General features: G+C 38.0%; 1 protein-coding gene across 1 annotated transcript in view; it reads right to left on the bottom strand.

Moving 5' to 3' along the window:
- The window catches only part of LOC141434489 (RING finger protein 17-like), a 26,889-nt gene extending 11,452 nt beyond the window's left edge, over nucleotides 1-15,437 (bottom strand). Inside the window, 14 exon segments of the mRNA XM_074096909.1 lie at nucleotides 675-818; nucleotides 1,164-1,316; nucleotides 1,416-1,493; nucleotides 4,048-4,160; nucleotides 4,163-4,241; nucleotides 4,365-4,528; nucleotides 8,948-9,039; nucleotides 9,125-9,397; nucleotides 9,480-9,560; nucleotides 9,661-9,815; nucleotides 10,118-10,249; nucleotides 12,529-12,610; nucleotides 13,197-13,438; nucleotides 15,318-15,437. Of these exon segments, the coding sequence (XP_073953010.1) occupies nucleotides 675-818; nucleotides 1,164-1,316; nucleotides 1,416-1,493; nucleotides 4,048-4,160; nucleotides 4,163-4,241; nucleotides 4,365-4,528; nucleotides 8,948-9,039; nucleotides 9,125-9,397; nucleotides 9,480-9,560; nucleotides 9,661-9,815; nucleotides 10,118-10,249; nucleotides 12,529-12,610; nucleotides 13,197-13,438; nucleotides 15,318-15,375 (1,846 nt within the window). The 5' untranslated portion in view covers nucleotides 15,376-15,437.
- Between the last annotated feature and the right edge of the window lie 1,766 nt (nucleotides 15,438-17,203).

Raw genomic sequence — 17,203 nt, 5'->3', positions numbered from 1 at the left:
AACATTACACTAACTATCGTAAACGACATCACGGCAAGCGTTAGCTCATTACGGTAACAGGGTCTTGGCACACTTATACGACAGCGATGTCCCGGGCATTGTAGAAGATGCGTGTAACGACTACTTCATCATGATCATCAGCATCATATCAGTCGTAGGACGCCCAGATTTGGACAGATTTGTAGTTGCTTCAGTTGGAAGCGGCCTGCATCCGCTGTGAACCCGCGTCTTTAACCTGGTCATGGTGTTGTTGGTGGACGTCCAACAACTACTTAGTTACGAAATTAGGGTAATGTCTGGCTGTATCTACGCTTTAAGCGTAGATGATAACTTGGCAGTAACTGACGGCACAAAGATAGAATTGGCGGCTTGGCAATCATTTGAATTGAAACCGAAGGTCTTCGAAGCGTAACACTTTCATTAAATCAACGATTTTATTGTCACATCCATCAGTGTTGAATTGCCTATTTAATTTGAGAAGCTTGTAAATACAAGAAATATAAAAAAAACATTTATTAAACCTAAATTCTAGGGGGGAAACGTGCGTGTACTTTTTTCAAATTTTTCTCAAAAAATCTTTGAAGGTAAAATAATCAACTGTCATAATGTGGAAACATTATTCGTCGCAGTTTTCCCACTGAGAGTACACGCAAAATATGAATAGATAGACGTACTTTTCAATTGACACGACTTCGGTGCTCCCAAAATCAATGCAAAAAACCGTACACATCGGCTTGTTGACGTTTTTCGGTCGATGCTGTTTATGCGACATCGCTGCCACATGTTGTCAGTCTCGTTGAACATCAGGTATAACTTGCCTGTAGTACAAGAACAAATTATACAGGCTGCAGTCGTCGAGTTTAAATGTAATTTTACAATATCCGATATTTCTCCGGTTTTATTCAAAAAATTTCGTAATCCAAAAGAGTATTTATAATTTACTGCTTAGGTATTTAGAAAAACCACGACTGCTTAGATGAACCTTGGCTATTTCACCATCCATTGATTAGTGTTAACTGGCGTTAGGTGTGATGCCGTCTCTATTTGTTTGGTTCGAATAGACGGCATCACATTTAACTGTCGGTTAACGCTACTCAATGGATGGTGAAACAGCCCCTAAGTGTAGCATATGCCAACCAAAACCCAAGTTCTTTTTTACTTGCCTTCTGTTAGGTGCGTAATCGATGGCTTAGGTGCAGAGACCGAATTTCTGAACTCTCGCAACATTTCTTTCACTATACTCTGATGGCAAGCTCTTTGCACGTAGAAATTATGTGGATCCACAATATGCGAGATGTAAATTATTTCTTGCGCACCTGTAAAAAGAAATCTGTTTTACCTAAAGATAAAGTTGCAGGAAAACTAATTATTCATGAAAAACAAAACATAGTAAGGCTTAATTCTCTAGTCTTTACCTTCGTGAAGTTGTTTAGGAACTTTGCTTTCAGCAAACGGCATGACCGGCTGCACAAGAGGTCTTTGGAAAGCTTCAACTGCAACACATCAAAATAAGAACTTATTTTCATATAGATTATGATCCCGGAGTCGCCCGACTTTACTTATTTTCGCATGGACAAAACATATTGACACAATACACATAACTAGGCAGTAATTCGACTTCATACTAGCGCCCGAATCGCCGCACGCACACAGCCAAGCGTCATTTACACGGCCGCTAACCAATCGTCGCAAGACAAAACTACGCAGTGCCACGCCGCGCGCCGCGCAGTCCGGTCGCTAGTCGAGTGCTGTGCCGCGCCGCCCGCTCTATTCGCCCCCGTTTCGATTCCGTAACGTGGCTATAAAGCCGAGTTTAGACTTGCAAGAAAAATCGTGCAAGTTGGATTACATTACGAAGCCGTAAAGCCAACGAGTTTGTAGCGGTCAATCGAGCACCGCAATGTCACAGTATATAAGCTAAAACAGTATGGAAGCTAGGCATATTTTTTGAGAATACCTACGCTCCAATGAAGCGTTAGGGTTGGCCACTTATTTTTTGTAAATTGAAAAAATCCTGTTTTCAACCGATTTAAGTTTTCTCTTCGCTGAACACTGTCTGTATATCTATATTTTCATAATATATTAAGATATGGCAAATTCAGGAGTTGTCAAATACCGTATTTTAACTGACGGATAAATATGATGCCGTCTTTGTTTGTTTTGTTCGAATAAACGGAGACGGCATCACATTTATCCGTCAGTTAAATTAATCAACGGGTGGTGAAACAGCCTTTATAACTTTAATTCGTTTTCTTGTTGGTCTCTTCTCGGTACAAATGACATTATATATGCATATGCATAGGTAATTCAAAGTTTATGGGGAGTTCGGCTAAGCATGTGGTAGCTTTTTTATGCCCATTTTTAACCCCCGACGCACGTCTGTTTTACTTTTTGTAGTCGCCAACCCAAATATCAAGAATACGGCCGAGTCGATCTACTGCCTTGTTACGTATATTGTAGTATTGACATGATAGCCAGGTTTTGTCCTTGAGAAATAATAGGGCCCACAAACACTACGAAAAATCTACGATCAGACAGCACAGCACCATTCGATCGGTTCGATTTATCGTAAATTCTTACGCCACACACAGCACAGTTTATCGTAGCCATCTTCATTTCAGTACCGGTGGCGACTAACGTAACGACGCAATAGCGCTTGTGGGTATTATTTTATAGACTAATTCAACCATTCCTATGTATCTATTTGCAGTTTGGTACTTTCGACGGTAGTTTTGAAAGTCGTACAAACTATAGATTTTAAGACTTCAAAAAAGGAGGAGGTTCTATGTTCCAATGTTTGTATTTTTTTATGTATGTTCACAAAACGAGAGTTGTGGAGGTCAGAGGGGAGGCCCAGCAGTGGGACACTATACAGGCTACTTAAAAAAAAATGTTCACCGATTACTCTGTCAATGTGGACCGATTTTCAAAATTCTTTTTTTATTCGGAAGAGTACTCTTCTGAGGTGGTCCCATTGTCACCAAGTCAAGATCTGATGATGGGATCCTAGGGAAATCGAAGGCAAACCTCAACCGGTACGGTCGAATGGTGCAGTCTGATCGTTAGGATTTCTCGTAACATCTGTAGTCCTATAAGTAAGTATGTAATGTTTGGCCGTTCTGGGATCTTGGATCAATACCAAATGTGACTGAATTTCACGCTAGCACTTCAGTCGCCGCGCCGCGGTCATCAAATATTCAGAATTAAATTTGTTCCTTATTTCACTAGCTCTTGCACGCGACTTTGTCTGCCAAGAATTCGTTTATTGCTTCCCACGGGAACTACGCGATTTTCCAGATTAGTACCCAGGATAAAACCTACTTAATCTTACTAATTTTATTAAATATTAACCATGAACCATGAAAGGTTTAGGCACGAGAGATCCGTTTCTTAAAACATCAAAATCCTAGAAATCCATTTTCTACAACATTCAAATCCTAGAATACCCGTTTCCTAAGATATCCAAATCTCAGAAGATCCGTATCCCATAGCATCCAAATTCTAGTAGACACGTTTCCAGTAATAACCAATCCTAGAAGGTCCATTCTCATTCATAATATCCAAAGGTAGGTAATTATCCATGATATTAAACTGTGGATGTGGTATTGAACGGTGATATTACAACGGTGGAATGTTCTGGGAAAAACGTATTTAGCTAAATTGGCGTTTTGGGAAATTTATCTAATAGTGAATTGATGTTTTGATAAATGGGTGTTCTGGGAAACAGAGGTTTTAATAAACCCAACGGATATTTTAGGAAACGGATTTCTCGTGCCTAAACTCCATGAAAGTTTAAGGATTTTCTTATAAAAGTTTAAGTTCGGAAATGGACTTAAAGATATAGGTACCTACCTATATTTTTACCTATTTATTTATTCTCGGAAAGCTGCGGTTCCCGTGGGAGTTCAAGAAACATGTCTTGCCTAGGTCGTTTTTCCTAGATACCGATTTGTACGGCGAAGACTAAGACTCATACTGAAAAATCTAAGCAGACCGGTGACAAATATTCGGCTTATACTTGCGAAGTGCCAGCGTAACAATACTAACAGAAGCGGGCCGCACCACTCTTGTTAGAAGATGAATCACTCTCTATAGAATTGATAGACGTGATCGAGCCCGCCTTGCTTCGAAACTTCGGCGCTTGCTGGTAAATTGGAATCGTCCTGGAGTTCGGAGTCCTTGACGTGTCAGATTTCTGCTGTTGTCTAGCTTTTGGTTGTTGTTGTTTTTTTGACGAACATCTGTAGACAGAAGCTTTCATTTAAATAAGGCAAGTAAATGGTAAGATATCCATCCGTTTTCATAGTCGGATCATAATCCAAAATAGATAAAATAATAAAGAGATTCAGCTCAAAAATATCTACCTTTAGGAATTTCCGGTGGATAAACTGGAACTGGTGGCGGCGGCGGTATCTCCACATCATCGCCCAATTCTGCCGCCGAACGCAGACTGTACCCCGCCTTGGCATTGCCTTCCAAGTGCATGTAGTCACACAACAAATTGCAGAGGTCCTCGTTCACTGTAACTCTTTAATTAAAACAATCAATATGACGTGTTATTCTTTAATTAACAAAAAGATTGATTTGTTATTTGTTACTTCTAAAGCAGAGGTTTTCAACCGGTGTGCCGCGTATATTTCCAGAAGTGACGCGATCGCCGCGAAGTGTATGCGATTCGTACGAAAGGTGTCAACGAGACCCTAATAATAAGCCTCCGCTATTCGTTAAGTTATACATATTATGGGTATACTGTACAGAACCCTTTAGGTACTCTACGCGCCAGTCTTACTCGCTCTTGGTAATTTTTTACCGGCCCTATACCACGAAGTGACAAACTCGAACTTTGTGATACCTGTGTGATGATGCGACATGGCCAAAACTGAAAGCCAATGAAAATTGGGATGTTGATGTGTGATGTGATGCACTCATGTTTGTGTGTGTGTGCGTGCGTGTGCGTGCGTGTGCGTGCGTGTGCGTGCGTGTGCGTGCGTGTGCGTGCGTGTGCGTGCGTGTGCGTGCGTGTGCGTGCGTGTGCGTGCGTGTGCGCGCGCGTGCGTGCGTGCGTGCGTGCGTGCGTGCGTGCGTGCGTGCGTGTGTGTGTGTGTTTATGTCGGTGTATTTGTATTGTATAGTGTTGTGAAGTGTGACTTGGCAGTGTCCCGGCGCATTCCGTGTCTAGTTTCTGGTTGTCGCCGTTGCCCGGCGCTTTGCAGAATTTAATTAAAAAATATTTATTAGTTTGACATTTGGAGATCTTATACATCTCCATTTCTTTATTTTAATAATTATTATTAATTTTTGACCTTAGAGGCTTTTTACACCTCTGAAGATTGTATAATTTAATTAATTGAATTAGTTTACTTTGACATTTAGAGACTATATACATCTCTGAATTATTTAGATTAGGAATTTTATTATTAACTTAGGGACTTTATACATCCCCTTGCTATGTTTAAGGCTGTATATTGTTAAGCTTATGGATTTTTAACTTTTATATTTTTAGTTTAATTTCTAGTCACAGGCTTGCGACGTCGAAGTTCCCAAGACGATCCCATAGAGCTTATGGGAACGGAAGCAATACCATGCCCTCGGTACCGCTCTGCTTTCAGAGCATGACATGAGTGCGTGTGAGCTAACTTTGGGGGCGGCAGAGGAACTTGCCTTCGAAATCCAAAAGCTTAATGGTTACTTAACCTGAAATGTATATTTCAAAACTAAATTATTGTTATTATTATTTTAAAATGTATGACGGTGGAAGCATTCTACACTTCCACTGAACGTAGATATAGTTTAGATATAGTTAGTGTTTAGTTTTGTAACTAACATCCCTGTATTATTATTATTATTTTTTCTTTAATTGTATACTAGCTATAGTTTTTAAGTATTTTATTTGTAATTATATTATTATGAAAAAAATACTTTCTAAAAAGTTTCTTGCGGCGCATTCTTCTTGGCAATGATACATACATACATCTAAATATATAAAACTTAAAGGTGACTGACTGACATAGTGATCTATCAACGCACAGCCCAAACCACTGGACGGATCGGGCTGAAATTTGGCATGCAGGTAGATGTTATGACGTAGGCATCCGCTAAGAAAGGATTTTTCGAAATTCCCACGGGATATTGAATAAATGGGATTTACATTTTCCCTTTGAAATGGCCCAATTTCCGTAACTATAATTATTAGAAACTACAAATTTGGCATGCAAGTAGGTAATAGGTACTAACAGCTAAAAACACTTTTCAGGATTTTACGAAATTCCCACGGGATAGAGAATAAATGGGATTTGTATTTTCACTTTTAATTAATGACCCTATTTCCGTAACTATAATTATTAGGGACTTCAATTTGGCGAAAAAGTAGGTAATACTAACAGCTTAAAAAAAATTCAGGATTTATTAAAATTCCTATGGGATAGGGAATAAAATGAGATTTATATTTTCGCTTTAAAGTGACCCTAACTGCGTAGTTATAAATATTAAAGACTTCAAGTTTGGCATGCAGGTAGATAATACTAATAGGTAAAAACTTTTTCAAAGATTTTCCGAATATCCACGGGATAAAACGAATAAAGAGAATTTTATATACCAACTGAATCAGAAACCGCATAAGCTAATCCAATAAAACTGGGGACTGGAGATTTGGCAAACTGATGTAAATCTGGTAACAATTATTTAGCAGTGACATCCTGCTCATCCTGGCGAGGATCGTCTCCGTAGAAGGGAACTCCTCAAAAGTTAATGGCACACGCAAAAGATTTTACATGATTGTTAAATTTCAATGACAATGCGTTTATATTATATACACCGCCTGATGCTGCAGCCAGGGTCGTCTACTGATGACGGAACTCCTCAAGGGCCGATAGCATAGATACGAAATTTTACATGTACGTTCAACGAGCTGACACAATTAATTTGCCCACCCGCGACCTTTATGATAGCTACTTTTGTGCCCATGCAATGTGTGTTCATGCAGTTCCTCCACCTCTGTAAGAACACACAAATCACACAAATCCATCTATCACCACCACCACTTTACACTGACGCGTTTCGAACTCAACCAGAGCTCATTTTCAGAGCACACAACCGTTCAGCATGCTACGGTGTGAAATTTGGCATAGATGGACCTAAAGTAATGCAGAGGTTCACTAGGGTGCACTACTTTACAATTTCTCGGGATATAATCCTATATGGTGTATGAAATCGCGGGCAAAAGAAACGCGTAGTACTTTAACATTTTCTAAAATTTCAACCCTGAATCAGCGAAGCAGGGTTTCAAAGCTGGTAAGAATCATAATTAATTACGTATGCAGGTTGATTTTTGTATTTCAAAATTTGCACCATCTGTCTAAAAGAAAATCTGTCCGTATTTGTATTTCCATGTAATCCTCCGAAAATTAATCAAAACACGAAAAAAGGATCGCAGAAAGTAAATGTATGTTACTCCAAATTTAACGCGAGCGAAGCTGCGGGCAAAAGCTGGTACATACATAAAATCACGCCAATTTCCCAACGGGGTAGGCAGAGACTACATCCTTCCACTTGCTACGATTCTGGCATACAACTCTCGCTTCCTCTGCATTCCTCAATCTTTTCATGCATGCACGTCGGTTTAGAGTACTCCTGACCCGACCTTTCTTCAGAGCGTCCCCGATTTGATCGTGGTACGTTCGTCTAGGCCTTCCTCTCCCAACGTTCCCATTCACGCTCGTCTTATAGATCTGCTTAGTCAATCTGTTTTCATTCATTCTCTCAACATGACCAAACCATCCAAGCATCCCTTTCTCAATCTGTGTGACTATACCTTCATTTACACCACAGCGTTCCCTTATTGCACTATTTCTAATTCTGTCACTCAATTTCACACCTAACATACTTCTTAACGCTCTCATTTCTACCGCATTTATTCTACTCTGATGCCTTTCCTGCCACACCCAACTTTCACTTCCATACATGAGTGTTGGTACCACCACCCGTCTATGCACAGCCAGACGAGCTCTTTTGGAGATTTTCTGGCTATTCATAAAGGTGTGCAACGCTCCATTCACTACGTTACCAGCCTTTACTCTCCTTTCAATATCACTTTCACACTTTCCATCCTAGTAAACATAGATCCCAGGTACACAAATTTATTCACTTGCTCCAAGTTTTCGTCACCAATCCGGACACACTTCCGTTACGTTCTCTTCCTTTTCAAATACCATAACTTTCGTCTTTTTTACGTTCACTTTCATTCCGTCTCTCCAAAGCATCATTCATAATAGTTACCATCCTTGAAAATCCTCAGCCGACGATGTAAGTAATACTTGATCATCGGCGTAAAGAAGGCATTTGATAAGTAACTCATTCATTCTCAGTCCACGATCACTATCTTTCAGATCTGTCAAACAATTATCCATGAATAGGTTGAACAGCCATGGAGACGCTACACATCCCTATCTAACACCTTTTTGAATGTTAAACCATTCAGTATACGCTCCGTTTATTCTAACACAAGCACTGGAGTCCTCATAGAGAGACTTCAGTGCTCGAATCAGACCACTGCTCACCCCATGCGCAGATAACGCCGACCGCAGTTCATTCCTTGTCACTTTGTCATAAGCCTTCTCCAATCTATGATGGCAATGATGGTCTTTCCGAAAGCGCTGGTAGTTTAAAAAATGACGTGTAAAAGTGCCCATTGCGGCCTATTTACTGAATAAATGATTTGAATTTTGAATTTGTATGTTGCCGTCCCGCTGACGCTTATGTCATTTAATACGCGAGTGAAAGGGATGGTACGATACGAACTTCGATTTGCGAGTTTCGTAGTAGCCCATCTGGTTTGCCGTGAAACTTTGATGAACGAAAAGTGTGCCGTTAAAACTAAAAGGTTGAAAACGCCTGTTCTAAAGTATAAAGCATTACTGAATTAACATATGAAATTTATATTCATACTTACTTAAGAGTTTCATTTTTAACATCACTTTTGTTCAGATACCATGGACATTCAGCAATCTGTTTGGCATCTTCCAGTAGAACCGATAAATTTATCTGTTAATAAAAAAAGGGAATTTTAAGTTGTTTAGATAGTTACACTTAGTGAGGGAATTAATAAGTACATTATACAAAAGGTTACCTGTTTCATTTTTATTGGATCCAGGGACATACTCATCCTATTAATAATTTCTTTGGCTATTTTAATTGACTGTGTAACATCCTCTTTTGCCTTATACAGAGATTCTTTTTCGGATCTTTTCAGTTTGGTTACAGTATCTACTACTTCAGTTTTATGTTTTTGTATGACAGAATTAATTTTAGAAAAGTGCTGTTCAATATTAGCAATCACTTGTGTCACTTCTGAAACTGCTCCAGTTTCACTTTCCGTGTTATAGAGTAAATGGCCTATGTCCTGCAATTTCCAAACACAGTATATATCATAAAACAGGAAATTGACAAATCCTATTGAATTACATATTTAGCAAAGTCCTTACTACTGCAGTTTTGGTAAGCCTTCTGAAAGTTTCATCTACTTTAGGAAATATTGTGTTCAGATCTTCCAAAAAACCTTCATTCTGAAATAGACACATTAATTATATAGTTTTTGTAACACTATTATTAATTACTTGTTATTGTAACATCTGTTTCTTCTCTTATTAAATAAGTAATGCTTACCATCTCCTGCATGGATACCACATTATGGTTTTTGCAGGACTTCTCACCACCAATCATGAAGCAATCCATACAAATGGACCTGCTGCAATCCTTGCAGTAGTAATCAAGTGTCTTGTCAGTGTGATGTTTGCACTTATTGCATTTTGTCGAAGGTTCTACAATAAATCAGTAGTGTTTAAAATAAAAACGCATAACAACACAAGGTGGATATCTGAAAAACAACTGTAGTACCAGTTCACATGTCATGGCCCTCTCTAAATAAGTTCCTGATATTTTATGTGATAGATATTACTAATGTTGATATAAATTACACAACATATCAGGTTAGCAAACAACTTATGAGAATGGTCGAACAGGTCTTACATCTCTAATCCCAATCCTCCAAGTTTGAACATCATTTCGTAGATATCATATTCACAAAAATATTTAAGACAATTACTCAAATGTCATATCATACCTATATTGACAAGAGCATGATTTTTGAAGACAACAAAATTTTTGTGTGACTTGTTGAAGCAATGGTCACACAGAATCGTTTCACACTGTTGACACATTTTAGTGCTAGCCTGATTGCACTCCATGCATTGACCTGCAAAGTAAAAAGTTAGATATATTACATTAGTCCTTTCTCATTATTTCTTGCAAGTCTTGCATTCATCCTGCCTCAATCCCAGGGCTGGATTTAGGGAGGTCAACTGGGCCTACAGCCTCCACGAAAGAGGGGCCCCCACAATAGACTTGTTTTTTTATTTTCAAATTCTGACGAGTAAACACTAGGAAATAAAAAACTATTCATGTATATTATATGTCCACCGTGTCCAATAAGTTCGAATATACATCTTTTTGCACTGACCTAAAGACATACGGACTACAAGCCATCATATTCTTATTTTAATTAATACAATATAATATGTATTAACGTTAACAAAATCCAATCATTTCAATCGTCAAGGTTTTTGTGGTTTGCTTTTAATCCACGATAAAACAGTATCGCGAAACGATTATCAAAAAATTTCGCAATGGCGGCAGCCCAGGCGCTGTCTTCAAGACTTTAAATCCCTTGGATTTAAACGCAAATCTAGTTTACACCACAATCAAAAGGTATAGAGACCTCCTCCGTGGAGGACAGGAAAATTTCAGGAAATTTGTTTAATAACAACATCTCTTTGAAAATACAAACTGAAATATAGATGCACAGAAAAAACAGAAAAATAAGACCAACACTGGGAATCGAACCCAGGTCCTCGGTAATCCGTACCGCGTGCTATACCGCTACACCACTGACAATCAGTGGTTTTTCTGTTTTTTCTGTGCATCTATATTTCAGTTTGTATTTTCAATTTCGGTTTTACGGGATGACCGTAAAAGTAAAAATTTGGAATTGAAATAAAAAATACAAAAAGATTCCAAAAAACCAATCTTAACATCTCTTTTCCGGGTGAGCGGTTAGTTCCAATGGGTTGCTGAGTTTCTCGATGAGGGCTACAGCATAGATGTCGCTAGTGTCGCTGCTTAAGTGACTAAATAAGAAAACAAACAAGCTGTGATGTGGTGCATATGAGAAATTCGTGTCTGTATCACTGTCCAGTGGTGGTGTAGTGGTATAGCACGTGGCACGGAATGCCGAGGACCTGGGTTCGATTCCCAGCGCTGGTCTTATTTTTCTGGTTTTTCTATGCATCTATATTTCAGTTTGTATTTTCGATATAGGAAAATTTCCGGTCGGCCACATTCAGCTAGAACCGATAGAGTAGTAGAAATTGTGAGAGAGCGTGTTGGGCGGAAAAAACACCGCTCTATTCGAAAATAAACTGCTCACCTGAAAATTTCAAGGAGATCAGTGCATAGCCTTTTGAGGGTAGATCTTGGATGCCATGCTTACAAAAAACGCATAGTTCATGGCATTTCTGAAGCCACAAAGAAAAAGAGAGACATTTATCGAACACAATACTTTCTTGGCACGCAGGGGATCAGTTTGTTTTTTGACGAGAAACTGTATGCATTAGAACAGCCTCATAATGCCCGAAATTATCAATTCTGGACACCATGATAGAAGACATTCCAGACAACTAGAAGAATGTTCCTAGGTTCCAGAGCTCGCCATCGATGATGGTGTGAGGTCCAGTTTGTAGGCGGGGTACCTACCTTTAGCATTTATCGATATAGGCGTTTCGGCGCCGATAGAGGCGATAAATCCGAAGGTTTTGGAGAAAATTACTGCCCCGAATTTAAAAAGTATGTTTGGGAATGAATATTATGTTTTCCAACAAGACGAAGCTCCTTCACACACAACAAACCCTTTTCAAGCTTGGTGTCAGGCTAATTTGACGGATTTTTTGCCGTAACATGAATGGCCACCCAGTTTTCCAGACTTAAACATATTAGATTATTTCGGATGGTTGTACATGCTTTCAAAACTACATGATTATATAATCGCAAACCTGGATCATTTCAAAAAGGTTATCAAGCACATTTGGAACGAATGCCAATGGAAGCTGTGCGTGCCGCGTGTGATTCATTCGTGAAACGTTTGAAGCTGGTAAAAAAGTTAAAGGTGGAGTTATCCTGAAACATTTATTGTAAATAATGTATATACGAATTTACACAAAAGATCCCTACGGGTCGAAGTGTATCCGCAAGGACCCCTAAATATAAGATAAGATGTATATACGTGTGGCATTAATAAGATATAGTTTTTATTATATTAACTATTCATACATTTGTTTTATCAAAAATCAAAACTGTATGCAAATTTATTGGACATGGTGTATATGTCATTGTGGATTTAAAAATCCTACTCCTCCTAGCAATCAAAATGGCCACTTAGCATAACACTATTTTACATTACATAAAAAAGGTAAAATTTACCAGAAGCGCAGTCAGCGTTCTGTATTATAGACTTGATGTCAACAAAACAATTGTCACTGTTATCCTTTTTAGAGTCTGACTCCTGAAAATTAAAATGTTTATTTATAACATTTGTTATTATTTATTTGGGTAGATCAACTTTTTATGGTTTTTTATTCTGTCCCGTTGTCCAAGAGACGGAGTTTCTTAAAAAAACTGTTATGATATATGCTACTAATGTACTTAGGAGATTGTCCATTAAATAATGGGCTTGTAACTACGACAAAAATGTACGCTCTATGAATTATAACCACAGAAAACATGGAGAAACTCATGCTTTTAAAGAGTTGTCCACGGGACGTAACCATGGCAACGCAGTACAGGGAAAAGTTGATCGACCCATTTCATCACATTGACTAGATTATTACAAAATATATGGAACAAAAATCCCTAGATAAAGTAGTTAGCTGCAGTTCTGCAGCATTATTAAGCCCAGTTTAAATCTGCAAGAAAAATCTTGGAAGTTAAATTACAATGCTGCGCTCAACTGACCACCCCAAACTCATTTGCTTTACAGCCTCGCCATGTATGCAACTTGCACAAATTTTCTTGCAGGTCTGAGGTCTAAGCTGGACTTTAGAGAAGGCATGCAATATAAACATATGTATTTCATTCATATCACATCTTACCATAAAGACCTCCATTGTAAGTTCACCAAGCATGAACATGTTAACAGGAAAGTGTTTATAAAATTCCTTTTTGTTATGAACTAGTTTTGTCACATCTTTTGTTTTAATATCAGTGCTCTGATGACAGACTTTGCATTCAATAGGCTCTGCAAATCGGACAATGTTGGTGACACATGTTTCACAAATTGTATGACCGCAGGAGAGGAATAAGGGTATATTCCCCTTTGGATGAGGTGCAAAACCTGAAATCAAGAATAATTTTAAATATTTTAATGAAAAGAACGAATAGTGAGAGCATTATCCCCTCGCTTTGGGAAAAAGTGGTGAAAAATATGAAGCTGTTGCCATTGATTATACATTTATTTATTATTAAGCCTCTTTTTTTGGGTTCCACACCCTAAGGATAAATACGGGACCATAAATACGGGACCCTAATACTAAGACTCTGCTGTCCATCTGTCTATCCATCTGTCACCAGGCTGTATCTCATGACATCATCGATAGTATCGATGGAGCTATATTTTTTCTAAAAATTGAATTGAAAATCTCATGACATGAACCGTGATAGCTAGACAGTTGAGAATTTGCACAGATTATCTACATCTGTTGCCACTATAACAACAAATACTAAAAACAGAATAAAATAATTTAATAATATTAAGGGGGGCTCCCATATAACAAACGTGATTTTTTCGCCGTTTTTTGCTCGATATTAATAACGGCGTAAGCAAAGGAATGGCCTGACATTGCGTCAGAACAAGAGTTGTGGAGGTCAAGAGGGGAGGCTTTTGCCCAGCAGTGGGACACTATACAGGCTACTTAAATTAGTAATGGCATATTTAGCAGTAATAGGAATATTTAGTCGTATATTCACTTTAAAAATAAATAATTTATTTTAAATAATAAATAAATATTTAAGGGGGGCTCCCATACAACAAACATGTTTTTTTTTGCCAATGTCTAATGTATAATGGTACAGAACCCTTTGTGCGCGCGTCCGACTTGGCCGGTTTTTGCACCCATGCAAAGAGGAGCTGGGTTGCTAGTAAGTTATAAAAAAAACAGCCAAGTGCGAGTCGGGCTCGCGCATAAAAGGTTCCATACCATTATCTATACATACAACATTAGACATTAGTAAAAAACGGCATAAAAACATGTGCGTTGTATGGGAGCCCCCTCAAATATTTATTTTATTATAATTTAATTATTTATTTCAAAAGTGAATATACAATTAAATATTCTACGAATATTTCAAGCATCTACCTTCTACCTTTCGCAGTTATTAATATCAAGCAAAAACGGCAATAAAGGCCATGTTCGTAGTGTGGAAGCCAACCTAAATAATTATTGGGTGGTATGGGCTTGTTCAATGGAGGTGTAAATTTAGTTCTCAGTTGACCGCTTTCAGAAGAAGCAATGCGAATTTACAGATTCATTTGACGGGCCTTTGCATCCAGAGACGTGGTTTCAGTGCAAGGGAGAGTGTAATATCTGTCTGTATGTATGGTGTATACATCTGAGGCTCCCCATGAGGCTGACATAGTCACATTTGGTGTGTTAAAGCCTCGTTAAAATATCAGGGAAAAAAAAAACAATTATTTTATTCTGATTTTAGTATTTGTTCTTATAGCGGCAACAGAAATACATCATAATATATAAAAATTTCAACTGCCTAGCTACCATGGTTCATGAGATACAGCCTGGTGATAGACAAATTAAGACGGACATACAGACGGACAGTGGAGTCTTAGTAATAAGGTCCCGTTTTTACCCTTTGGCTACGGAACCCTAAAAAGTATCATTACTTCATTTCATTCATATCACCTATTACACACATCCAAATAAGTTGGTACTCAGCCAGAAGAGGGAAGTCCCTTATATTAGTAGGTATACCTTTGTTTTGTTTGAGGCGTTCAATATTTGTTATCAACATTCCGAGGACTTATAAATACTAGGAACTGTACAGTACGAATCGGAACGGACGGAAACAAACTTTTAGGCACGTCTTATAAAAAAATAGAACGTAGGCACTAAGAACGAATAGATTAAATATGCAAAGCGTATAATTATATCTATGTGACCTACCTACTTATCTCAAAAGTTTAAATTAAATTCACTTACATGATAAACGGTAAAGCTGGCTGCAATTCGGACAAAACTTTTTTACTTTTTCATCCATGGCGGCTTTTAGAGTTTAGATTTATTGCCCATAAAGGAAAGACTTCAATATTACTAAGGTATTATCACACGCGCGATACGCAGAAAAACGAATGCCGTGCAAGAAAAAATCCCGCTCGCACGCCGCAAACGCAAAACATCGAAAACATCAATGCATGCAGATAACTTAAAAACAATTGAACAACATTTACAGAGTAGAGGCGTTAGAACGTAACGAAAAATCAGTCGGGTAATAAAGCTATATCTCTGACAAAAATAGTAAGAGATACATTTAGCCAACTTTACAAAGACCAATACCTCAGAGGAAGTAAATACATAGAGGCGCTATTCTACTATAGATACATTTTGTTATGCAAATTATGTGTAAAATCGATGTAGAAATAAAAAAACACGTAATATCTCTTTGTTTCTAAGGTGTGTCGGGTCGGCCTATGAAATGAAAACAAAGATGGCATGACATTTATTTATTCTAACTCGCCAATGGTTTGTCATTACGAGCAAGTGAGTGACGTTCCATCTTGCCATCCGCCATCTTATGCGACAGACGCTTTGTTGTAGTACGTGAGCGTGAGCTGTCAAGTAAACATACTATATACGGAGTTTTTGGTGATTTTCAGTGTTATAAAAATAATTTTAAGTTTGGTTTCGTGTTGTGAACATCAAGTGATGCAAACGCAATATGACTTTGTGTTCTATAGAACAGTGTTCTTTTTGGAAAACGAGAAATCAAGCGGTTTTGACTCTTTATAATAGTTGCCGTTATTCCATCAAATAGTGCCATTTCATTTTTTTTTATTCGACTGGATGGCAAACGAGCAAGTTTCATGGTAATATTTACATAATAATAATTAATTTTCTTACGCTTTTATCATTTCCATCAAAGATATGCTGCAGATTTTTTTGCCATTTAATGTTGTATTTTAGTTCCATTTAATTTGGTAAAATTGACAATCTTCTTTAGTGTTGTGCTGAATATCGACATAAGTAGAACTGAAATAACTGTACATTTCGTCCATGGTTTTTGACTGATGGCTGTTCTAATTTTACAGATTCCCTGAAAATGATGTATTAGTGCGGAAGTAGAACTACGCAGGCGCAGATAATAAATCCACGGCATGAGAAACTGGACATCTGTTTGTTGCATTATGAAGAGTCGCAGTTCAAAAGAACTTTAGACATTAGATTCGCTATATTCGATATTTGTAACATGAGAGAGTTGATGATAAATGTAAATTAAAAAAATCTTGTATTATTTTAATTTTTTTACGAATAAAGGGCATTTAAAACGTTGTTGCTTAATTTAGTCAGCACAAGGTAATCACGCGCTACTTAATTCGTGCAAGTCTCTGAAACAAGCCTAGCTTTCTTTTGCACGTTCGGTTACATGTTTTTCCACTTGTGTCGTATTAGTTATCAGTAGGCTTAATATGGTTTAAACTCGCAATAAAAAATTTTCTTGTGATTATTGTGGCCATGCTAAAAATCTCCTGTTAATAGACATTGCAAAGTGCAAAGTAATTAATAAACCTTATAGCGTGTGACACTGACGTTACGAAGCTCCCGCCTAGAGCTAATCGAGGAAGACCCCCGGCTCGCTTCATAACTGACTGAGCCGCGGGTCTACAACCGCTGGTCGCCTGCATGCGCGCCGTTTTGATAGTTTTGACAGCTCGGGAGAGATGTCAGTGGAGTTAGTTGGCTTTTGGCGCGGGCAGACGAACGAACAATCTTTCCGCCCTTTATGTGTTTTACTGCTCTGTATTGTGAATTATGTGAATAACACTAGCTACAACCTCAATAATTTTTTTTTCGATTATTTTTCCAATAAC

The sequence above is a fragment of the Choristoneura fumiferana genome, chromosome 13 (assembly GCF_025370935.1).
Source record: "Choristoneura fumiferana chromosome 13, NRCan_CFum_1, whole genome shotgun sequence".
NCBI lineage: Eukaryota > Metazoa > Arthropoda > Insecta > Lepidoptera > Tortricidae > Choristoneura > Choristoneura fumiferana.
Note: the sequence above shows the minus strand (reverse complement) of the source record. Positions and strands in the feature narration are given on the sequence as shown.